Raw genomic sequence first — 25,063 nt, forward strand, 5'->3', positions numbered from 1 at the left:
ATGACCTTGACCTCTTCTGCCAAGAGAAGTGGGAAAAACTTGAAGATGTCTGATTAAATGAATCAGAACAGCAGGTTTTCAAACCTAGTAGAAAATAGAAAAAATGAAAGCATCTTTTGAAAGGGATAATACCACATACTATAAATGTACAGTGATAGTCTTTGTGACCACAGATTTATAGAAACAGGAGGCCAGCAGCAGACAAATGGATCCAATAGAAACATCAGACCTCTGTATAAAAAAGGAATATGACAATTAAGAAGAAAATCAAGCAGAGAGAGACTGAAATTCAGCATGGATGGTTTCATACTGCCCAAGGTCCTGTTCTGTTACTCTCTCTGTTGTTGAGCTGTGGAGAGACTTAAGTGTACACTATTATAGAAATAATATAGATTCCGGGTGGTTTTTCCTTTAGTAATAAAGCAAAAAACACTTGCTTCCTGCTTCCTACATGCAATAATTTTATTAGTCCAGCAGGAGGCGCCTGACAGCCCTCTCTCAGCTGTACCTGCTAGTTGCCCCACCTGTCCAACCTGCAGTACACTGACTCCATTACTAAGACACACCTCCATCTCTGCCTCACCACTCCCAGACACAATCCCCGCCTGCCGCAGCAGCAGAATATCCTGGATACACTCAGCATGTCTTGTTCAAACAAGCCAGCTTTCTGTTAACTCAGACTGGGAAGGGTAGTGAAGGGCAGAAAGGTGGTGACTGGCATTCATGTGCCAAAACAGCTTTGCAGCCATTTTCTTTCCTGAAGCTTGAGGATCTGGGTTGGTTGGTTGTGGTGTGAGTCAGTGTCATCTTACATCCTGCAATCAGCCTGTGTGTGTGCTGGAGATACGGCAGCAAAGTGTGGGGCGGCAACATTGAATGGACACAACATGGGGTCAGATGAGGCCTACAATTTTGTCTTTAAGGGTGAGTACATGTATTCTCCCTGTTGACTTACTTTGATGCACCAACTGGTGAGTTCCTATATGATTTGAAAGTGAAATGTCATTTTATATTGTTCCTTTGTCCTTCAATTATACTTCCTTGTTTATCATTAACTTGACAATAACAGCTTACTGTAGAACACAATACTCAGTAATACTCAGCTTAGATAACTAAAAGCCTGTATGTATGCCTCTGGTTGTCAGCAGTGCACTCAGCCAGCTGTGTGGGTGAATATTATTATTTAGGTATTTGTCTCAAAGCTTATAAGTGTCAAAACTCTTCAGGTGAGAGAGATCCTTTGAGTGAAACCGCAACCACGTTAACCAGCTCAGCAGTCGTCTCTGTGAAAGCAGCATATGCCTAACACAGGATATTGTTGAAACCAGGATGTGTACTGACATTCATGCTTATCTTTAGCATTCCACACAGACAACATTGTATTATAGAGTGTATGGTTTAAAGTAGCATGTTAATGCCAACAAGACAAGCAAACAAAAGGTGACCATTTAAAGTACATCACTTATTTTGTTTTCCAAATATAACATTAAGTCCGCAAAGGGGTTGTCAACACATGAGCTCTGGACCTGTATTATGCACTATTTTAAGTAGCATCTTGGAAAAGTCACTTCATTTTGCTCTTAACATAAAAAGAAACACACACAGCATCTTTTACTACATGGCGTGTTTATTTCTTATATGCACCTGATTAAGGTACCAGATGTAAGAGAGAAGTAGAAGTCATTCAGGGAAGTGATTCGGTTCAGTGATTTGACATTTCAGTACAAAAATGCCATGTTGATAAAAAGGCACTGCAGGTGGATGGAGAAACCAAAGCAACTGTGTCCAAAACATCAAATAGCAACAGTCATCAGATTAAAGAGTTCCACTACAAAATAGGTATGTCACGTCAACTTTATTAATTTGGCCCAGAATTGAAAATTTACCTGAAAGGGCTTTGGGGCGCACCAGGAGCATAATGGTTAAGGCACATACCTTATAACCGCAATGTTTCTTTACACTGTTAGCGATCAAATGAAGGCGAAAAGGAAAAACAAAACAAATGTGTCTGAAATTGTTATTTCCGCAAAAAGTCCAATTACGATGTTACGATGTCAAATAACTTCACTAAAAAGTCACTAAAAAGTGAAGTCTCCTACTTCACTAAAAAGTCCATTTTCAGCGTATGACTGCTGGAGGTTTCATGTTTACACATCACACTTGTGTAAGTTGCATAATGGATCACAATTAGCTTCCAAACTAGTTGTGATGTCACAAATTATGCTTAACCACAGATTTTCAATCAGCACGGAGAAACGTTCTCCTTTCCACAGATGAATGTGAAAAACTCTGCACATACATCATTCTGCACAGTGAAGCTCAAGCATCCAACTGAAGGAACAACAAGTGAAAAACATTTTTGAGTGGAGGGTGACTTCAAAGGAATAGTTAGACATTTTGAGATATACAGTATACGCTTAGATGAGAAGATGACACCACTCTCAGAAATGGGAGTTATAATAAATCTGTCTGTCTAAGACTACAGCCAGTAGCTGGTTAGATTAGCTTAGCATAAAGACTGGAAGCAGGGGGAAACAGCTAGCCTTGGATCTGTCCAAAGGGAAAAAAACAATCCACCTACCGGCAGGCAGGCTGTAGCCTTACACATGAGAGTGGTATTGATTTTCTCATTTAACTTGAATAGGGTAATTACCAAAATGTCAAACTATGCCTTTAACATGGGGGGAAAAAAAGGATGAAACTTCACCAGCAGCAACAGAGGAGAGATCCCTCCTCCGGCCCATGAATTGTGACAAAGTTGACAAGCTGATTGTTATCATGGAACAAACATAATTCAGTACTGGAGAGGTCCTAACAGTGTGTGCTGTAGTGCCTCAAAAGTATGTGCAGGTTTTCATTCCATCCATCAATTGACAGATAGCTTAGAGAAACTAATCAGTAAAATCAGATTCTGTAGTGTTTACTTGGAATGTGAGCCCGACCCTTCACATACATCGACACATTGTTGAAGAGCACTGCAAGAATGAGTCATTTCATGCTAACAGTCATTTTGTCAGAGTATCTATTGCTACTGGATATTTAATTTTGCTCATGTACTATTACATAGAATTTCATGATCAAGTAATTAAAGGATAGGTTCACAATGAGGCTTCAGCAGTCAAGTGGATATCTGCCACATTTACAGTCTTTTTAGCATAAAATCCCCTCTTTGTGTGCCCTTGGACAGTGTTCCCATGTTGAGCACCGAAAGTGCATTATGAGGTGATCTTCTAATGGCCAGTATGAACAGGAGGAATGATTACAGCGAAGAAAACCTCTTTCGGTGTTCATATGAGCACCTGACTGTTGTTTTAAGACAGACTTGAAAAATTGCGAACTCGTCCTTTAAAGTTAACCTTTAAACTCATACACATACAGTACATATATTAGAAACTATATTCTTCATGTTTTGAATATTAACCATCTGTCTGTTGAGTATACCCCTAAGTTGTTTCAGGTTTCCATGAGGATTTCAGGGCTGTAAGTAGCAGCGGTACTGTGTGCAGTTCAGTAGTTACATTTCATGTTCTGAAGGTCATGAAAACAAACAAAAGAAAAATTTAATCCTCACTGCAACGCATCAAGTTTTTCAGAATTGACAAACCAGACCAACAGAGAGCTTGACCTGTATCTCCATAGAGACCAGGGTGTTGTTTACATAAGAAGTTACTCAGTAGCGGAGGAGAAGAGGAGAAAAAGGCATTTTCATCCCTCCCTCTTGGAAAAAAAAGCAGTACAGGGATCTGGCTGCAGAGTGAACAATTACCTAAAACAAGCCAAAGTAGAGAAACTTGTAAAACATTCTTTGCTTTGACTTCAGACTTCAGGTTAAACATACTGAAAGTCATTGCAGCAAGTCATCTCTGCTTTTAGAGTGTAGCTTTCTTTCATTGGAATCAGCAGGTGTTCAGGAAAAAAGTGCTAAAGCGTTTTTTTTTTTGTTGTTGTTTCGTTATTTTTTAAAATCTGTGACTAGTGAATAATGAACACATCATTTGTAGCTAAGTTTCAAAGCTCAAAGGTCACTATTGTTCCTGAAATTATATGAAACATCTTTCTTGCTAGGCAGGTTTTGTTATTGTAGGAAGGTCCAGTTCAAAAACTGTGAATCCAATCTGGCAATTTTTTATCATTCTGGGTTTTTAGTAACTCTAACCTGTGGGAATCTGGAAATATACCCCTATCCACTGAAAATCATCTAGGTAGATACCTTGTCCAGCTTTGTAGTCAAATCGTGCCCTAGAAAGCAGTGTATCATGTCACACAGTTCAAGCTATTACTATTTTAATGTTCTTTCCTTGTTAGTTCTAAGTATATTCACTGTATTCCTCTTTAAATGAAACACCCAAGGTCACTAATTAACACATCATATCTTGGTTATTTAATTTGCACAAAAACCAAAATGTAAAGAATAAAATTAGTTGTTTTAGCACAGTAACAAGAGTGGAAACCGCTACCCTGGCTCTTTCTTGTCTTAAAAGTAACTCCCCATAGAAACACAAATTGTCAACTTTACATTTCATTTTTTGTATGAATTAAACAAACAGGACACAACATGTTAATTAGTGACTTTAAACAGTGTTGGGAGGCAGATTTTTTAAATCTTTGGACAGAGCCAGCTAACTGTTTCCCCTGCTGCTTCCAGTCTTCATGCTAAGATAAGCAAACTGCCTGCTAGCTATACAGTAGCTTCATGTTTAGCATGTGGATATGACCAAAGTCTTCTCATCTGACTCTCAGAAAAACAGCAAATAAGCATAATTCCCAAAATGTTGATGCATTCCTTTAACACCCATCACATCCTAACTCTGTATTTAATGGCTGTGGCAGTAAGAACTGGTGTCCACAAGGTCAAATACTTCAACAATAAGATGAGACTTTATGCAGAGATCCCAGCACTGCTGTGTCTTCTTAGTGTGGTCATACTTTCCTATCTGGGCCAATTAAGCCAAACCTTTTTTCTCTCTGAGTCAGCTGCTCATAACTGAAACCCAAACATTAGTCACTGAAATGTACAGAGGGGGTGTCTGTGTTATTTCTTGTCTTGTTTACTCAGTGGGTAGGATCCTTTGACCGAGATAAAATGAAGTAGCAGCTTAACTTGTTCCACCTGATTTGGAATCACTTTACACTCTGAGAGACTGTTTTATTTCCAAAAACAAAGGTTTGCTTTTGAGAGATTTTTCCCTCAAAGGTTTTCAGTTTTATAGAGGAGGAAGTGTGTGAATTCACCAAAGAGTTGACAATTGCGGAAGAAAATACAAATGACGGTACTTCAGTTTTGCTCAAATAAGTTGCTTAAATATTTACACCACAAGCATGACAGACCACCATGTTTCAGAGTGTTATATTGTATAGCTTCAATGATGAATAAAACCCCCACGCAACCATCTCACAAGTACACAGAGTGAGAAAACAAACAGCAAAACTTCAAAATGTCCTTCACTTCTGAAACCACACGTATACCCCAACCGCTGAAGTTTGTCATCCTGCTTAGCTTTACTTCTTTTGCTTTTCACGCTCACTCCTGCCCTGCCTCAAGTAATTTGACACATGGGTGAACTTTACAATGTCACATTACCTCTTTACTAATCAATAATGTGGTGATTCTGTTACAGACCATCATCCCGCATCTCCGCCCAGTATTTTACTCAACATGTCCTGTCTCTGCATTATTTGCTTTGTATGCTTGACTTAAAACAATTAAGTAATTTACCATGAGGGTGTGGTGCTGCTTTTAAAATAGGACATCATATCCCTAATGGTGTAATCAGCCTCAGTCTCAGACAGCTAAGACTGGGGATTTATGGAGCAACCAAGAACGACACACTTAAACTAAAGGCTTCAATTAAGAATTAAGGGCTATAAAGGATAAAGTGGACGTCACAGGATTGTCTCATATTAGGCTTTGTGACTCTTGACTTTGTCTATTTTATCCATATATTACTCAAGAAATACTGGGTTTAGTCTTTTACCATCCAAGATACTGCAAAACATTAAAATACTTGATATTCTTGCAAAACTTGCTGTGCACAGTACACCTCTGTCACTCTTCTGGATCTAATGTTAAGAATTCCCTTGCAATTCAAGTATAGATGAGCAAGTAAAACTGGAGGAGGAGTGTGTCTTTGACGGGATTAAAATGTTACGTTACAAAAACATGGACGCTCTCCACTGTATTTAAAATGCCTCTGTGTTTTGTGTCCTCTGCAGTTGTTCTAATAGGAGAATCTGGAGTAGGCAAGAGCAACCTGCTGTCCCGCTTCACCAAAAACGAGTTCAACCATGACAGTCGCACAACCATCGGGGTGGAGTTCAGCACACGGACAGTACAGCTCAGCAGCTTCACCATCAAAGCTCAGATCTGGGACACAGCCGGACTGGAGCGATACCGAGCCATCACTTCTGCGTGAGTACCAAGAATCAGCTTTTTATATTATTAGTGTGTACTGTACTGCTGTACTTTTAAAACATCTGTGTGTCAAGGTTAAGTTGCCCAAATTTGTATTTCTTTTTAGCATATTTTCAAGGCGTTCCCGCAGTTATTTTACGATTTAAAATCACATTTTTGGTGCACCTTCTTCTTGTTAAACTGTCTCCACTACTTGCACTTCAGTTACTGATTACCTTACAGATCATTTCCTGAAGTTATATTTGGTAACCCAAAAGGAGGGAAAACTTTAGAAGAGGGACCTAGTGTGCGCACATCCAGGCAAATTATTCAGGTGCAAGACAAAAAAAAAATCATTGCAGGTACAAAGGAGCAAAGTCTGCACACTGTTAAACTCCTAATAAATAATTTTATTCTCTGGCAACATTTCAATCTGTGCCTGTGAAAGATCTCACAGATTGAAACGTTGCCTCAAAAAAGAGAATAAAATTATTTTATTGGGAGTTAAACAGTGTGCAGGCCTTACTCCTTTGAACCCAAAGAGAGGGGTCATGACCTTGGTCCTTTCAGTCCAAGAAGGGCAGATGAGCATGTAAAGAGTCAGGGAGCCCCTTATTCAAAATACAGTGTATTTCGATTGTATTATTTCACAATCTCGCTGTCAGAAAAGAAATCAACATTTCTTTGTACTCTAGGATGATTTCTGGCTGTATTATTGTGGAACCATTTTTCTGCTATTAAGCTGGATTGTGGCTGTGCTGAACGTACAAGTTAAGACAAAAACATACCTAAATTTAAATAGATATAATATATTAAAGAAATTGTTTGACATTTTAGGAAATGTATTACTTTACTTTCCTGCTGAGAGTTAGATGAGACGATTGATACCACTGTCATGTATGTATGGTAAATATACCAGCAGCTGGTTAGCTTAGCTTAGCATAAAGACTGGATACCAGGGGAAAGGTTAGCCTGGTTCTGTCCAAAGGTTAGAAAAAAATTCTGCTGCACCTGTAAAGCTCACTAATTAACACATTATACCTTGTTTGTCTAAACTGTACAAAACCAAAGTGTAAAAACAACAATTTTATGTTTCACAGGTTTGTGCCGGACAGTCTCTTGGCGGGGAACTTACTGGAATCTCTGCTGGTTTCCTAGCAACTGATTCCTGCCAAGAAATAGTACTGCACATAACATAAATTGTTTTAGAGGTGCTGGTAGACATATTTTGTTACCTTTGGACAGACAGGCAAGCTGTTTCCCTGTTTCCAGTTATGCTAAGCTAAGCTAGCTAGTCGCCGCCTACAGCTTTATATTTTAGTATACAGACATTAGAGTAGTATTAATCTTTTCATCTAACTCTTGGCAAGAACACAAATATTTATCAGAATGTCTAACGATTCCTTTAAGTAAAAGGTAGAAACAATTTTTTAAAATCAACATCTCATACTTCTTTTCTTAGTCCATATTGTAGTTGTTGAGCAACCTGTATGTCAACATGTTAAGGTGGTGCTGTTATCACCCAAAACACACGCAAGGCACTGATCATCAGTTTCCTCCCACACTACCTGAAAAACCACCAGCACATTCTTGTATCCAGTCAGTTTCCAACTGACACACTTGGGTTCCAAAATCCAATTGGTTAGAGCAGAGACCTTCATTTGAGCACTAAGCCCTCAGCGGGTCTCTGTTCTATCTGAGTGTGCCCCGGATTCATTCTTTTTTAAATTAAACTAGAAGGATTAACAGTGTGAAAACTGGTTTTAAAACAATAGAACCATGTCATTTTTATTTTTAAGACATGGAAAAATCTGAGGATATGCTACACCACGGGATTAGCTCTTTTCTGACAGCTTGGCTTTTTGAGTAATTACTTGCAGACTTATTCCACTATGCAAATTCTCACTCCCATGGAATTTCCTATTTGTGCTCTAACAAGCAGCTAAAACCTATTAAAGTGGAATTAATTATGCTGCTGGAAGAGGGGAGCAGAAATGTAATTGTGAATGAAGTATTGATTGGTTCATGACTTCAGAGCAATTGTCAGTCATTAATTTAACTTTCAATTGACAGTAGGAGAAACTGTTCATTCTGAATGAAGATAAAGCAAGACAGTGCTTAAAGCCGCTATAATCAATATTTTTTTTAAATGACAATGGACCGAATGACTATGCATAAAGATGAAAGGGGTTGCTTGACGAATCCACAGAGAATTATCATCTGAAATGGAGCTACAGCGAGAGAGGATATTGAACTTACAATCATCAGGTGGCCAGAAACAGAACTCCAAATAGATGTCAATGCTGTGTTTACAGCTTGTAAAAACAAAAACTTTTCCCTTTTTATTTATATCACCTTCATTTAGCCACAGTGGCAACTTTACACTGACCCTAAAAGTAGCGTCACAAAAAAATAAATAAAGAAGACACCTAAATGTCACATGAGGAGTAACTGTGAAGTCAATGTCCTCCAAACAGGTATTACAGAGGGGCTGTTGGAGCCCTGCTGGTCTATGACATCACCAAACACCTCACCTATGACAGCGTGGAACGCTGGCTAAAGGAGCTGTACGACCACGCTGACCCCCACATTGTGGTCATGCTGGTGGGAAACAAGACTGACCTGGAGTCAGAGAGATCTGTGCCCACTGAAGAAGCCAAAGATTTTGCAGGTACAAAGTCAAGAAGCATTACCACCGTGCTGAAAATGAAAATTTTAAGTTCATTATAAAGAGTTTATGGGAAATGAATATGTGATGATTGATAGAGAATATGAAGATGTTCATTGCTGGATGGTATGTCTTAAATTTGTTGCACCCAACTATGACTTGTCAATATGACAGTATTACAGACTATTCAGTGAAATTTAGGACTGGGTGCTATAATAAAATCTGGGAGTGTGCATTTAAAATTACACAAAATTATCTGTCTTACTTGAATTTTGTTTGTTTTTATCCAGAAAAGAAAGGTCTTTTGTTTCTGGAGACTTCGGCTTTGGCGTCAACTAATGTGGAAGCAGCATTCAACAATGTCCTTGCAGGTAATTCATTTTAATGTCTTTTTTGTTTGTCTACTTTTGAATCAGTTTGCAAATCTGTTGTTAATGTAAAAATCTACAGAGATTCAAAGGGAGGCATAGTCTGTTTAAACATACAGTATGGTTGTTCTAGTTTAAGAACAGTGAAAGTGGCATGGTGGATTGCTGAACAGCAAGTGGGAGGTAGATTTATTCACTGATCTGTCCTTTCTGTGTGGAATTTTAATATTGGTTTCCTTCAATTTGCTCTGTCCACTGCAAATACATATAAATCATGTGCTATGGATACACAAAATTGTTTTTCCCATAGACACTCCACCCTGTAACCTTGAATTTAACCTCATATAGTACAGACCTCCATGTTCTCGTCTCATGGAGGTCTGGAGAAAATCAAAATCTGGAAAAGGGTAGAATAACATGACCTTTGGCAGTCCATGAGACAGCCATTTGATTTGCTTTGAGCTTAAAAATACCCACCTCCGGAAACAGCACCTCTGGTTGGTGTTTGGTTGGGAAGGAACAACTTCATCATAGTGACGTTTTTTACATTTGTTCAAGAGTTGCTGTCCTTTTCCAATCAATTTTTGTGTATCATGGAAGTGCATATGTACTTTGTTTTGGTACTATAGAGCTTTCTGCTACTTTTCCCATCAAAGTGTGGGAACTTGGGAACTTGGCAGCTTTTTTTCTATGCTAGCATATATAAATGTAAAGTATATATCAATTTTCTGTCTCAGAGATTCACAGGAAGGTGAGCAGTAAGGAAGTGGTCCGGGGCTCTATCACTGCTGTGTCCTTAAACAGCTCCAGAGCAGAGAACACAGAGGAGAATAAACCCTGCTGCAGAAACATCTGATTAAATCCTACTTCAGGAGCGCAGAGGCCTCAGGATGGGTGTCAGGCAAACTCCTCCTTTACCCACAACCCTGAGCAAGAGCCCAACGAGAGGCAAGCAGCACGGCAACCTTGGGCATCACTATTAATGGTCCTGGCTTAAATGATAGCACTTTGAAATGACTGATTTACAAGATGTACAAGTTGCATGGTGGCATGATGCATTCAAAAGATGATTAATAAATGTGAACGAATGTAGCTGGAAAACAACATCAATCTTTCAAGAGTCCCTGCTGACTATTAAGCATATACTGTAGGTCACTGGTAAAACACCAAACTGTGTTACCTGTAAGAAAATATATTTATGATTTATGCAGAAGATAGGACAAACTGAGATGCATCATTGCGTGTACTGTTTTAAATGTAAATGATACATGTTTTTTCTTAAAATGTTTGGTTGGTGGCTAATATTGTAAGTACTGACTGAGTCTTGCTGTTACTGCTATGCTAAAGCTGATGAGACTGATTGCATTTCTGTTCATAAATAAATGCTTTATTGACTACTGCATGTTATTTGTATCTTATAACCAAAGATGGGCCTTTTTCACTGAAGACATTTTCATATGTCAGAGTAGGAAAAAAAACGGTGTAAATAATAAAATGAATGATGGATGAGTTCCGTTTAGCTGCTACAGTTTCAGGGTCCTGGTATTGTGCATGCTGGCTCACTGTCACACTGTAATGGCTTACTAGGACACTTGGAATAGAATGGAGTCATTGTTTATGTTATTAGTAACACCTGTGCTTTTCCTGCTTGAACAAGTCAGAATATCTGCTGTGAAAAAGTAAAAAAAATTCAGTAATTAGAAATACTGCATCAATCTGGTTGAGCTGAAAGATATTTTCCTGTAGTAATCTCAACCGTGAAAGGTCTACTCTGAAAATATTATTTGTCCCAGGGTTGTTTCTAGCCCTATCAGAAGGTCATAACCTCACAGGAACTCCATAATGAGGTCTGAAAATTCTGTCAACATTACAAGATGTAGAAAAAGTTCTGAGACATGAATTTTAGACGTACACTAGCATCTCCGTCTGACAGAATAGGTCAGGGGTGGGCACCCTTTTCAAGCATGATATCTCCTTTTCCTCTGACTGGGCTGAGATAATTAACTTGCCCAATTAATGTTGGCTAAACCCCGTCAGAATGACAATACTGGCACTGAATAAATGCACAGGCTGTTATAAAGGGCTGGAGAGATATGATAAAACATTTTTCCTTCCTGCAACAAATTGAATAACAGTGAAAACAAACCAGTTGTCAGTTGTATGAGAAATTAATGAATTGCCTAATAAAGACAGAGAAAACAGACAGAGAAAACAAGAGTTATTAAGAGTGAAACAATGGAAAAACGGCCAGTTTGACCACAACAGCACGAACACAGTGTGAAAAAACCACAGTGAAATGCTGAAAGCTGTTTTTTCAGGGACTTTCCTTTTCTGCCAAGTGTGAAAGTGTGGGAAATACCGACTACCATTTAATATAATGGAAACCATTATTATTTAGATTATATGTTCTCATTTTGTTCACACTTTATTCTATCTTTAATGCGTACAATTATTTATCTTCATGATAAATATGGTACATTTGTTTATATCTTGCATTTGAAGATTTGTATCTTAGATTCTATTTTAGCTTCTTATAGTTTCTTTTAAAGTAATGCAAAATATTTTAGTCTACATATATCAATTTATGAAAATAAATAGACTACTTTGTGTACTTTTCTTAAAATATGTGATCAAACTTAAGTCCATCTGTTTTGAGACTGCACCTACAGAAACATATTTTGGACTGATGTGATGAACTTACTCCAAAGGAGAACTAAGAATAACTCACCTTTAAAGGGAAATTTGAGCTGTTTGGAGTTTGGAAGTATGATTTCAAAGACTCTGATATGCATGTGTACATACATTGTTAACCTGTTTTTGATGTTTGGGAAATACCAGCAAAGTCTCAAACCAAAAATCAAACATCACAGGATTCAGTACCACTTTAAGTAACAATCTGGATATCCTGAAACCAATGTCTGCACTGGATAACTGACTATTTGCTCTGTATCTTTCTTGTAAATGCTGATCTCTCTTCTTGCTTCTTATCCTACAAAAGAAATTTAACATTAATACCTGGGGGGACCCTGTATTTCAGTTTGAGAGCCACTTAACAGACCATACAATATGTATACAGCAAATAATTCAAGGTGAATGGCAGGAACTGTATGTACCATGGGCTCTGCAGTACCTGCAGTTCACCTTGAATTATTTGCCTCAAAAGGAAAAGGAGGAGGAAGTGGGCAATTTGATTATTCCTTGTGTTTTGTTAACTTTGGCTTTACGCCCTTATTGTTTCGAGTCCCACAGATAATAATGATAATAATAGCAAAATCAACATTTTTTCCCCCTTCAAATGTGTATTTTTCTTCTCTTTTGACCTTTAAAAATCCCAGTATGTAGAAGGGTAACAAGGTGGTATGTGTACACACTTTCTTGGGATTTGGGAGGGGCAGTTCTGTGTAAAAAGTACTATCAACATCAATCACAGATACATGTACTGTGGTTCCCAACTTTTTACATAAAGGGACCACTGTTTTACCATTGAGTAGACTGACAAACCCTGCTTCCCTTTTTGAATTTTCAACGATCATACTAGCACATATAGCACGTACACAATACTAGGTTAATGTGACCCAGAAAGCCACAAGGGGTTGTTTTGACCCAGTTTTAATGTTATTTTTATTTTACTGTTGGGTTATTTACCCAAACTAAAGGCTGTTATAATCTATTCTTTTAAAATTTACATGCCATGGTTTGTTATTGATTGTTAATAACTTGTGTGTCTTTTGAATGTCATGTGTGCATCGTTTTGTACAAGACACAATAAATTTGTTATAGTTTTTAGCTTAAGCTTGTTACGTGTAACACTGGGTCAAAAGAATAGATTTCTATTGGGTAAAGTTAACCCAGTGTTGTATTGGTGCGACCCAAACTGAGTCAAATATTAACCCAGTGATTTTTAGCATGTGAAAATATCCAGTTTTACAGCTAATACACTGTTTTTTGTAGATTACTTTTTAAACATGTCATTAGTTCAAAATCATGTAGATAGGTCAATAAGCAATAAAGTCCCACAGTATCAAGTTGATTTGTATGTTTTTTGGGGGCTGTTCAAGAGGGTCCAAGGTCTCCATGGACCCCCAAACAGAACATTAGAGTTAAAATTGACAGTAAGGCTTCTTTTGTCCTCCTGCTGTTTTATATCACACAGTATTTGCACTGTTTAGGCTGCAGTAACATGTGTTGCAGAGACATATTTGTGATACCATTGTTTGCCAGCTGGGCGCCATTGCTGCTAACTAACCTGAGACTCGATATTACCTGTTGAGGCTTGGAGAGGCTGACGTCATGCAAGTTAAACAACCAGGGGCCAAATCATGAACGGCAGCACAGCGGACCAATCACGTCACCGCTAGTGACAGGTGTCGATCTGCTATTGACCATTAGGAGCGAACAAGGGGCGGGACAAAAGAATTGACGTTACGTCGCAGCCTCTGTAATGGCAAGTGACAGAGGGTGAGGAAGACGAGGGGAAACTTTGTATAGCTAGCTGGTAGTTGCTGCTTGATTTTTTTTGTGTGCCTGAAAACCATATCAGTATCATATTCGTTCATCGTGTCAGTGACTCAGCGTTGCTGTCGTTTTAGTGCGATTTTTCACTGTCTTTCCTGTGTGAGGCTAAAGTCGTGAACGGTGGCCGGTCGGTCTCGAAGTAGCTGAATACCACCAGAAGTTTGTTCGACTTCGAGTAACGTAAATAGGCAGAAGAGGAGAAACTATGACCAACAGAGAAGACGAATATGACTATCTTTTTAAAGGTGAGTCGCTGTTTTACCTTGAGAGCTAGTTAGCTCAATTTCGACACCAGCGCTTCACCTGTGAGCGAGCGTCATTTGATGCCGAGTTGTCTCAAGTGTTGACCTAACAACACGGTACAGGACGACGTTTATCAGACCAGGAGACAAAGGCACCTGCTCTGAGCTGTGACTTTAGAGTGCTGTTAGTTGAGACATAAGTAACGACCTGCCGTTAAAGCTGTTCAGCCATATGATTGCAACATTAGCAAGCAGCTTAAATACGGACTCTTGTGTTTCACGTTAAGCAGCATCTGCTGTGGAGTCATTATCTTGCAGGCCGATGATGCAATCATGTTGGGATGCGGCGTCGGTCAACAAGGGGTCATAAGCTCTGGTATGACGACAAATCAAAACAGTTTTCATCCAGACCTGTTGAGAAAAGAAAAAGAAGAGTTTGGTCCATTAGTTTTACACCTGAGGAGTTCATGGTCAACTAGAAACTACCCGTGTTTGTAGTCTGAAAGTACATACAGGTGTTGGACAAAACCATTTTTTTGTGAACACTTGTTCAAATGATTACACCACTTGAACTTAACTACTTAAATTTAAAAAAAGTTATTATGCTCTAAACAACAGTTCAAAAAGTTTATAGCCTCATTTAAAGATCATCAAGTTTGTCTAGTGATCAGATATTTTAACAGTCGGCATAATATGCAGAAACATTATCTCACAATGTGTCATTTGGTACCAAATGTACTGTAATTGGGGGGGGGGGGGAAGTGATTGTTCCCATATGGCTATCTTCTGGTACAACCTGTAGTTCATAGTTGTACCTTGACAAAAGCAAGGGGAAATTAAGTGCCCATAGTCAGTTCAAATATAGAACCCTAAACAAGCATGTGTTGTCAAACTGGAAATACCTGCATGAAGTGTGTGTGTGTGGCCACAGAGAAGCTCTGTCCCAGTGCATAGAGAGGATGAGATTTGCTCACTCCCTCTCAGATAAAATGACATGATGACGTGATGGTCAAATAGCTAATTTATCTGAATCATGTGCAGTATTGCAAGGATACTGATAAGGTATTGGCTGCCATTCAGGCTCTCGCTTAAACCAGGAAATTATTGCTATGGATCTCCTTTGTTCCTTCAACCTCCTTTTGTCCCTCACAGTTAGATAGCATGAGTCAAGTTGCATGAGCTCTTAGTGAGTCATATAGACCTGTCCCTACCGATGGAGACATCAGCACAGGAAGTCATCCTGTTGTCCTACTGAAGCCATACCTCTGTCTGTGTATTTGCTCATTGTCAGCCTCAAAACTTTTCAATTTTATTCTAGCTGCCTCAAATTCACGTCTTTCTTTCTGGACAGAAAGTACGTTTCACTACCCAATAGAGTAAATTAAAGCCATCGGCTTCTTACAGATATTATAGGATATATATTTTTAGATTTTTAGTAATTCCAAAACATGAAAAACATTTTAACACCTCAGCTTTTTGATTGTCTTTGCAGTTTGATGCAATAAAATCAGTACTAATAAGAAAATAATTATCTCGCTGTACTAAAAGTTATCTCTTTTATATTAACCAGTATTATACATTAGCCAACTTTAATTTCACATACATAGAAATGATGAGATTGGTCACATGACGGTGAGCTTTTATTCCATTTGAAGGAATTCAGGGGATTTAATTTAATCTCACTGAACAGACAGATACTGTAGACTTATTAGATTCATTCTTCATTCATAGGCTTGGCTACATCATTGGATGCAGGGTTTGTTTAATATAATAGAGAAGTGTCATGTCTTTTGAGCTGAAGAATGCAAACCCAACAATAGGTTAGTGAATGGGTGTGTAATGCAGCCATCATATTACCTGTCTGATGGCAACAGACCTGAAAATGGTTGCATAATGATTTTTGTCCTCCGCCCAAGATCTTTTGTGCAGGATAAAACGGCGAATGTTACCTCTTTGGCGTGCACATTGTTGGGATGGGTAGTCTCTAGAGAGCGCCTCTGTTTTGTGTGAATTAAAAAGTCTAAATAAGGCTTATAGGGAAATAAGGCCTCTGTTTGTTTGCCTGAGCCGGCCCTTAACGTGGACGGGTTAGTACCTGTGTCTGTTACACCATACTTACACTGACAAACTTGAACACACACACAGTTTCCCTGTCGAATGAGCAGCATTGCTTAAATGTGAGCGTGGTCGATTTGTTAACTCCGTTTCAACATTCCACAACAAGTTCCTATTTCCTAATAGCAGGGTGGTGTGCAGTTGGTGTGGTAGGTTCCTTTTGACAGGCTGACTCACCTGACAATTGTGGAAGTAGTTTTTTTTTCTGACAACCAGTAATGCCTGCTTCTGTACATTTTAAGAGAAAACCCGGTAGAGGAGGAAACACAGATTTAAAGCCTTTGTTTCTGTCGCCATGATCCAACACTGAGCTTTAAAGAAATAGCTCACCGTAAAATGAAAATATTGTCATTTACAAGTCATAGTGAGACTTGGGTTAGTCAAAACATTTTGATTAATTACGGGCTTTAAAACAGGAGGATAACTTATTCATACAAATTGATTTTTGCATACATGCGATATAATCAGTGTCTCAGTTCTTTCCATGATTAAAAAAACTTTTCCTTAAGTGATTTACTGCCCTTCAGTCAAACACTGTCATGGCTGAAGTACGTGAGGTGGTGGGTGAAATCTGCAGCGGAGCGGATCACTGGCTTCATTTGGATTCATGCGCTCAGTCTGCATATATTTCCTGGAAAGAGCAGGTGGTTCTAATATTTTGTATACTCGGTGGTAGTCCCCTGAGTTTCTGCTTTACCTTGGCCGGGAGCCACAAGTGTACGTCATTATTTGGCGAGGCAGGCTGTCTTAATAGAAATGAAAATCAAATTTTAATGAAAGAATTCAACCCATGTTGTTCAGTGTAACTTATTTGTGAATTGATGGACTGTTTCATCAAAGGTCTACCATGTGTTTGCCCTCACAGCTGCAGCCATAAAGTATGCTGTGCTGCTCAAACACAGCCATCAAATTATACAGTAATTATGTATAGTCAATTCTCCATATGCATTTTAAATTCTCAAAAATTATATTGTGTTGTACCGATTTGTTTGCAAGTAGAATTCACCATACACTGTGAATGTGCTATTGATAATTGTTCCTCTTTCTCTCTTCTTTCTTTTTTTTTTTTTTTTTTTGCTACAGTGGTGCTGATCGGAGATTCAGGCGTAGGGAAGAGCAACCTGCTGTCCCGCTTCACGCGTAATGAGTTCAACCTGGAGAGCAAGAGCACCATCGGGGTGGAGTTTGCCACGCGCAGCATCCAGGTAGAAGGCAAGACCATCAAGGCTCAGATCTGGGACACAGCCGGACAGGAGCGATACCGAGCTATCACTTCTGCGTGAGTACAGCCCGTTATTTGAAGACCTTGTGGAAGCACAATTACACTGAAATGCAGACATTCCTCACAGATCCACATGCACTGTTTGAAACAAGCATGTTATTGATATAGATTCACACAAAGCACAGGAACTTAAAAGAGCCTCTTTTTGCTTCCTCATGTATTTGCAATAACAACAGTTCAGAAGTTTGGCTGCGTTGTGAGTGTGTGGGGTTGTAGGCGTTACCTTCCATCCAGTAGAAACTTGAAACAGCGTGCCGATCTTATTTGTGATGAATTCATTTTAGAAATCAACATATTGGACCACTTTATCATTCCTAAAATAACCAGAAGGAGATAATAGGAAGTGATTAAAGCCACAAAATGAGCCTTTTTGCTTTGGGGCAGGAAGTGTTTTGTTAATCACTGTTTCCTCCTCATTTCTCGGTCAAGTTCCCCTCCCAACATTTGTCACTATCTTGGATGTGTTGTCTACCTTGAAGCAGCAGCCAACCCCGAGGCAGTGGCATGTATCTGTATCAAACCCCCACAGGCGTTGAGGAAGCAGCAGCAGGCGGCGAGCGCAGCCAGTCTTACGTTGCAATAAACAACGTCAGTGAATGTTCACTTGTTTTACGAGCTTTGCCTGCAGTTGTTTTAGCTTAACTGTTTTAATTTCTTGCTCATGATCTCCGTTTTGTTCTACTGTTGTTGTTGTTAATCGGACACTCCTGCAATTGAAAGCTGGCTGAGCCCTCATGACGCACTCGCAAAGATTCCTGAAATCAACAGGCTATGACAAGAGAAAGTCCTCCGCTGCAATTCATATTCTGTTCCACCCCTTCTATGTTTTCCAGGTACTATCGTGGAGCAGTCGGAGCTCTCTTGGTTTATGACATCGCCAAGCACCTGACGTATGAAAATGCTGAACGCTGGCTGAAGGAGCTGCAGGACCATGCAGACAGCAACATAGTCATCATGTTAGTGGGCAACAAAAGCGATCTGCGCCACCTAAGGGCGGTACCCACAGATGAGGCCAAGGCCTTTGCAGGTATTGTCACTGTAATGGCATTGTGTGGGATGTGTAAGCACATACAGTATGTAGCCTGTATTGGCCTGTGAGATTCTAAAACTCTGCCTCATTAGCCGATCGTCAGGTTAAAGCTGCGATAATGAGCATAGATAGACTGACCCCTAGCTGCTTTAATTAGGTCGTTACGATGCCTAAAGTACTTTCCAACATATTATCATGTGTGTTGCTGACAGTGAATTTAATTAATGCATATGCTTGTGTCGTAAGTTTACTTTCAGTTTACTTCATACTGTTTAGTTTGTACTCCTTTTAGCACCTCTTCCCACTGGAAGAAATGTTAGAAATGTTTGCACTGTGATACTGTAAGGCACTTTACGTAAATGCGCCCGTCAAACGACATATGTCCTTGGCTCGAATGTTGTTTGAGTACATGTAAGAAGCTCTCCAGAAAGAATGCCACTAGGTCAAAAGGGCTCGATTTGAATTAATTAAACTTCCACTTATCTCGGCCCTTTGAGAATTTCAGGGCTTTGTCTCAGAACAGATTTCTTATTTTTAAAGGCAGCCTCGTATTCCACGCAAGTATGACATTGTCAACCTTTTGACACTTATTATTTTAGATTGGTCGGGCCATGTGTTTACTCTTGACCTTGAGTTGGCTTTTGTCCGATTCAGTGTTGCACCTGCTTTGACTGGTAAATGACTCTTGATAGGATTGGCTAGAAGGGAGTAAAATACATGAGTCCTGTTGATCCATGTTAACATAAAGGGAGTCATTTTCGCTGGAAGATCAATAACAATTTCACAAGTCAGTGCTATTTATCTGTACCGATTTGTTTTTCTATCTATACCTTTCTACACACCATAATTTATGATACCTAATTTACATAAATGCCATGTGGTGGAGAAGTGTATGCAAAGTTTATGACAGTGCAACAAATGAAGGGTTTTCCCCAAAGAACACAACAGCAACAAAGCACCAGTCTTTAGTCCTTTATGCCACTGGGTGACAACTATCCTTTCACCTATGATGGTTATAATTTATTTCTAAAGTTCATTTTAGTTCATAATCCCCTTTTATACTTGGAATTGCAATGTACAGATTAAAAAGAAAGAAGGGATAATTACACAGATATAGCACTAGTGCAGAAACAAGTAACTGATTATCCAGCGAATCAACAGATTTATTCATTCATTGTTCATAATTTCATAATGTAAATGTTTATCATCCCAGTACAAGCACCAAACATTTGCTGGTCTTTACAAATATGAAGGGATACTTGCTTCTCTTTGTTCCGTATCACACATTTTTATACTCTGGGTATTTTTTTGGTTGTTGGTCAGATTGAGTAAGCTTTTTGTTAAAATAGTATCTTTCACTCTGGTAACCTTTAATCTTTTGTGACTTTATTGAACTTGGGTTCAGTGCCATAGACAATGTACCCAAGTACAATAAAATCACAATAAAGATGTTCTTTATACTACAAGTGTTACTGGAGTTTTGACCTTTTCAGACTTTTTTCCTTCTCCATGCACCTTGGAAGTAGGTGAAGTTGTGCCAGGGATCCCTACTCTACTTTAAAGATGTTCTTATTTTTTTGTTATTATATATTATAGAGTAAAGAATTATTGACTATTTGAATAAAATTGATAAGTGTATCATGCATCTATGTATGTAATATAGTAGTATAATTGTTTTAAATGGGATGTGTATCTCTCAGTAGACCATAAGTTTTGCTTTTTAAAGGTTTTCATCAGATTGTGAACCATTATTTTCTTTACTTTGTCTATTAAGTCTTGGTCAGATCTCTTAAACATTTCCGGGGAGAACCCTGTAGTGAGTGTATATTTGCAATAAGAGTTAAACACTGAATCTTTGCATTGTTAATGACTTCCTCTAGCCGATGAGCAGTTCTGCAACAGTATTACAGTACACCAAAAGTCAGTGTAGTTGTGAAAGTTAAAAATAATGCAGGCCTATAATAAGTTGTGACATTATGTGCATGTGTGCTTTACAGAGAAACATGGCTTGTCTTTCCTGGAGACATCAGCGTTAGACTCATCAAATGTGGAGCTGGCTTTCCAAACTATTCTCACAGGTGAGCTTCACATTGTTTTCTGTGTATCAAATCAAAGAATAACAGTAAGTTTGATCCTGAAGGGCACTGATGTCTAAAGCCTCTAAGCTACTTAATGATGATGCCTTATATATAAATCGATTTGTCTGAAAGTGTTACATTTCCATCCAGACTTTAATGGTTTACGTAACACCGTCTGTCCTCTGCCACTAGATGGCAGCAAAATCCATCTAATCAGTCACCTCTAGCTGATGTGCAGGCTGTGGCAAGGAAACCACCTCAATCTTTTTTTTAAGGTCAAAAACATGAGTAATTGGCTCACTGAAAGACCACTCAGCTAGTCAAACCTGTTGAGAGCTGCTATGAAGACGGTCCAATCAACAGCAAACCACAAAGCACTGGTCATTATGGTCACAAATCCACTTTGACCCACTGTACCAGACGCATCTGTTTGCTTAAGAAAGACATTTTGTTAGTGGTTCACAGATATGTTTTCTCAAGTAAATGTCTGTGAGCAGTTTCCCCAGGAGACATAAAGCCACACTAACAAGTGCATTTGATGTTGGAGATTTGGTAACATGAAGAAAAAAAGCAATTGTTGTGACTGACTCAACCCCTGGAGTGCTTAAAGGGAAAATTGAACAGTGAGTGGTGCCTCCACTTCAATTGCTCCAGGGGCTATCAGTCTGCAAGTATGTGCCACTTGCTGTTTATATTCATCTTCTGCTCAATGTTCAATTCCCTGACGCCTCCACTTGAACCGCTTGAGCCATTCTGCCCACACTACAGCTTTATCAGTAATTTCTAATTCATAAAAACTTCAAACCAGCAAGCCCCATTGAGCTAACGTTGCTAATTAGCTCATTAAGGGAGGAGAAGAGAGGAAGTTAGCAGTGCGTTAGCGGGCCAGTACGAACTAAACTTAAGACCCAGCGGGGCAGAGAGGATGTCGCATGTGAATTTATCAGCGGCAGACAGATCTTAGGTCAGAGAGTCATCCTGTTTGGTTATTGTCTGTATAGGCACAGCAGCTGATGATGATGTGTAGGGTCTGTAGTAATGACTCATGGTTTAACCACCTGACGTGTCGTGTCACAGTCAGAGCCAGGACTCTTGTTTAACTTCAGACCTTCTTGCTTAATAGGCAGTTTTTATTTCAGGACTGTTTTGTTCCACATCTGGCTGTAGTTTAGAGTTAAAGAGGCAGTAGGCAACAGAGAGGTGTTCGCATCAGTCCTTCTCTCTTGAGTTGAGCAACTAACCACTCCAACGGCATCTAAGCTAAAGTTTAGGTAACTGGAATTCAGAGATTCAAGATTGAAGTTGAGAAGAAGTAGAGTTTGAGGACAGGTAAACTGCAATTTAAAAAAAAAAAAGCACTGAAGTTCACTCTTGAGTTTGAAGCTTTAGCTCATACTTTCTACTTATCAGCATGAGCAAGCAGGGTCACAGAAGCACGTCGCAGACCCATAATGTACAACATGCTATTAGTTATTGCATATCGCTTCGGGGAATGCCTAAAACGAGACTCGGTAGTGCCACATGACACAACGATGCCAGCTTAGGATGGAAAGAATCCTACACTGCTGCCAGGAGTCTGGATAGAACAGTTGTTGTTCAGTTTTGCCATGCCGTTTGTCCTTATCACAATATGTCCCACTGTTGGCGTGATTTATAGGCATCTACACATAACTCATTCCGTTTTCACCCTTCTCTCCATCACAGCTATCTACGACATCGTGTCACAGAGGCAGATGTCAGGACGAAGCGACTCAGACTTCTCACCAGCCTCCAATGTAGTGCCCATCACGGTCGAGCCCACCCAAAACTCAGCCAATAAGGGTCTCTGCTGCCAGACCAACTGAGACCTTACCACTGACCTCCTTCACCTCCAGACAAATTGGAGAAAAAGCCAGATAGACAAAGAGGGACAGACAGACGGACAGGGAAATGAAAAGACAGGTAGAGAGAACCATTTAACACAAGGACACTTGTACTGAGCTTTATTTGTACATCGTCTGGCGAAGAAGAATTAACAGTATGAAGAGAGGGATCAGTGAAGGAAGGGTAGTAAAAAAAAAAAAAAAAAAGTTTAGATGAACAGACAGGGGTGGTGTGGTGAGAGTGGGAAGAAAACAGGTGAGATGCACTGTACCTGATGCACAAAGTTCTGCTTGGAGCTCGATCAGCTTTTAAAAGTGAAAGAATTACACGATCAGAACTGATTCACAATCTAATGAAAAATTGAACACATTATAAGACCCCTTTGGTTTCTCATCATGATCTGTCTTTGCAACCTGTCCTCCCTTCTGAAAGATCTATTTTAAAAGCCAGTAAAATGCTTCCCCTCAGTTTCCCACTACCAGGATATTGGGCAATAAAAATCCACATCCAAAAGACTGAAGTGCAACCTTTCCGTCACCGTTGTCACTCCAGTTTTCCCCAAAATGTCAAGTAGTTAGTAATACAATATTTATTGAACACTATATTAAGGTCTTGTTTGGTCAAAGGGTTTGCATTTTAACACTGGTCGGTAGAAATTTTCCACACTGATTGCTTCACAGCAAAGGGAGCTCTCTCTTGCTTTTTTTGATGCTTTTGCTTCGGCTCACAATCATCTCAGTGTAAAGAAACTTGTAAGGGCAACTACCCCTCGCTAATGGAGGAGCAAGGGCTTCAAGTCATTTTTCCTAAATGCACATGCTGGAATTTTGTTGAAGTTGGTTGGTTCAAATTGTGTTCCACCAGGCCATTCAGAGCAATAACATCCCTCCCTAACAGTGACATGTAATTTCTTTTTGATTGCTTTTGATCTTTGTTTGGAAGGCTTTCCTGCTCTGTGCACACTTTGTACTCTACGGATGAGTCATGCTCTTGCAAGCTTTGCACAGTGTTAACTCTAAATGAGATGGGATAGCTGCATCACTAGCGGACGGGTTAACTGCCAGCGGGACAGCCGTGCTGGCTCCGCCGATGACCGTTTCACCCCTGACCCCTTTCGGGTGTAATGGGAGAGATTAAGGAATTGGTTTTAAATGCATGGACAAACCCTATGCTTCTGCTGCATGCTAGCTCAGATGGATGGATAGATGGATAATGTTTCAGGGGACGAGGTAGTGAGGGCACTCAGCCCTGCCCTGCTCCTGTGGTCTCTGATGTACCCGAGATGGCTTGTTTTACTGTAAGTGAAATCCTCCACTGCCTTCTCACCTACTCTTTTCTGTCTCTCTCTACACTGTATGTAACTGGAACAGGACTCTGCCTTCTGGGATCTCCCTGAGGTCTGCCCTCACTCTCACTTGTCTGTATTTCCTGTGGGGAGGGGAGGGAGGGAGGGAGGGGGGGTGGGTGGTTGTATTCAGGAGCCAGGATCGGGGTTGTTAGTATCTAATAGTTTAATAGATGAGGAAAAGGAGAAAGGATGGTAGTGTTAGGAGGGGCTTGATTAAATTCAAAGGTTATGCACACAGATGGTGTTTGTCCTGCTGATGTGTTTCCACATCAACACTGACTTCTGTTGACTTCAAAGGTCTTAAACTGGGTGGTATAGGTTAGGGCTTTTTAAACATTTATTCTAATATATGTATATTTGGACTGCATATGTATAAATAAATCTCATTTGTTATAGTTTGTCTCTTATGTCTTTTTAAAATGTTTTTAAACAATAAAAGGCTGCAAGGAGCTGGCTTCTTCATTAGTGAATCTGGTAGAGGGGCATAATTAATTGAATGAATCATGAGTTAAGGTACCATGATTGCTAATAACAGAATATTGACACGATTATATTCATTCAGTTTCATTTTCAATGTCCAGTGTAATTTAATAACACGATATTTGCACAGTGCCGAAAAGTGATACTGTTCCTCTGATCACTGGGATTAAAATATGAATAGTCATCATCATCATCACATTAAAAAAGGATTGATTTAGCCTCTAAAACTCCCCCTTCAAACAACAAAACACAATTAGTTTCAATTGGAGATCATTTCATTTTTGTTTTTATTAGAAACATTTACAATACATCTTGAATCTTGGAAAAATAACAAAGAACCAGAACTAACATGGCGCAGATACAATAATAATAATAAAAATGTCTCCAAAAAATGTAATTCACAAAAAAACATGTGCTATAAGAAATAAACCTGCAATATCACATGCCTTGTAGGGGCATGGCACACTGTAACAGAGTTCAAAGACTTCTTTTTTTTTTTTTTTTTTTTTCCATCCATCAAAGTTGACGGTCAGCCACAGAGAGCCACATTGGCAACCCTCTTTCACTGTTCACAGAGAAACCAGAAACTAACGCCAGGTGATGCTGGCCCAAAAACTAATGCACTACGACCACTATTAGACCGGTATGAAACACCTCTACTGTGCTGGAAAAATTGGAAACGC

The 25,063-nt window shown here is 39.3% G+C and overlaps 2 protein-coding genes across 2 annotated transcripts; both read left to right on the forward strand.

Moving 5' to 3' along the window:
- Nucleotides 1–530: 530 nt before the first annotated feature.
- rab25b (RAB25, member RAS oncogene family b) lies at nucleotides 531–10,816 on the forward strand. Its single transcript, XM_042424172.1, has 5 exons — nucleotides 531–924; nucleotides 6,214–6,409; nucleotides 8,869–9,062; nucleotides 9,350–9,430; nucleotides 10,165–10,816. The coding sequence occupies exons 1-5, from the start codon at nucleotides 888–890 to the stop codon at nucleotides 10,281–10,283; spliced, it is 627 nt and encodes a 208-aa protein (XP_042280106.1). The 5' UTR covers nucleotides 531–887; the 3' UTR covers nucleotides 10,284–10,816.
- Nucleotides 10,817–13,832: 3,016 nt separating this feature from the next.
- rab11al (RAB11a, member RAS oncogene family, like) lies at nucleotides 13,833–24,295 on the forward strand. Its single transcript, XM_042423874.1, has 5 exons — nucleotides 13,833–14,187; nucleotides 17,383–17,578; nucleotides 18,415–18,608; nucleotides 20,609–20,689; nucleotides 22,394–24,295. The coding sequence occupies exons 1-5, from the start codon at nucleotides 14,148–14,150 to the stop codon at nucleotides 22,531–22,533; spliced, it is 651 nt and encodes a 216-aa protein (XP_042279808.1). The 5' UTR covers nucleotides 13,833–14,147; the 3' UTR covers nucleotides 22,534–24,295.
- Nucleotides 24,296–25,063: the final 768 nt, after the last annotated feature.

Source organism: Thunnus maccoyii, chromosome 10, assembly GCF_910596095.1.
Source record: "Thunnus maccoyii chromosome 10, fThuMac1.1, whole genome shotgun sequence".
Lineage (NCBI taxonomy): Eukaryota > Metazoa > Chordata > Actinopteri > Scombriformes > Scombridae > Thunnus > Thunnus maccoyii.

Coding starts and splice junctions, on each gene's coding strand:
- rab25b (XM_042424172.1), top strand. CDS start 888: ATGGGGTCAGATGAGGCCTACAATTTTGTCTTTAAGG. Junction 925..6,213: donor CTACAATTTTGTCTTTAAGG/GTGAGTACATGT, acceptor TGTCCTCTGCAG/TTGTTCTAATAGGAGAATCT. Junction 9,431..10,164: donor ATTCAACAATGTCCTTGCAG/GTAATTCATTTT, acceptor TTTCTGTCTCAG/AGATTCACAGGAAGGTGAGC.
- rab11al (XM_042423874.1), top strand. CDS start 14,148: ATGACCAACAGAGAAGACGAATATGACTATCTTTTTAAAG. Junction 14,188..17,382: donor ATATGACTATCTTTTTAAAG/GTGAGTCGCTGT, acceptor TTTTTGCTACAG/TGGTGCTGATCGGAGATTCA. Junction 20,690..22,393: donor TTTCCAAACTATTCTCACAG/GTGAGCTTCACA, acceptor TCTCCATCACAG/CTATCTACGACATCGTGTCA.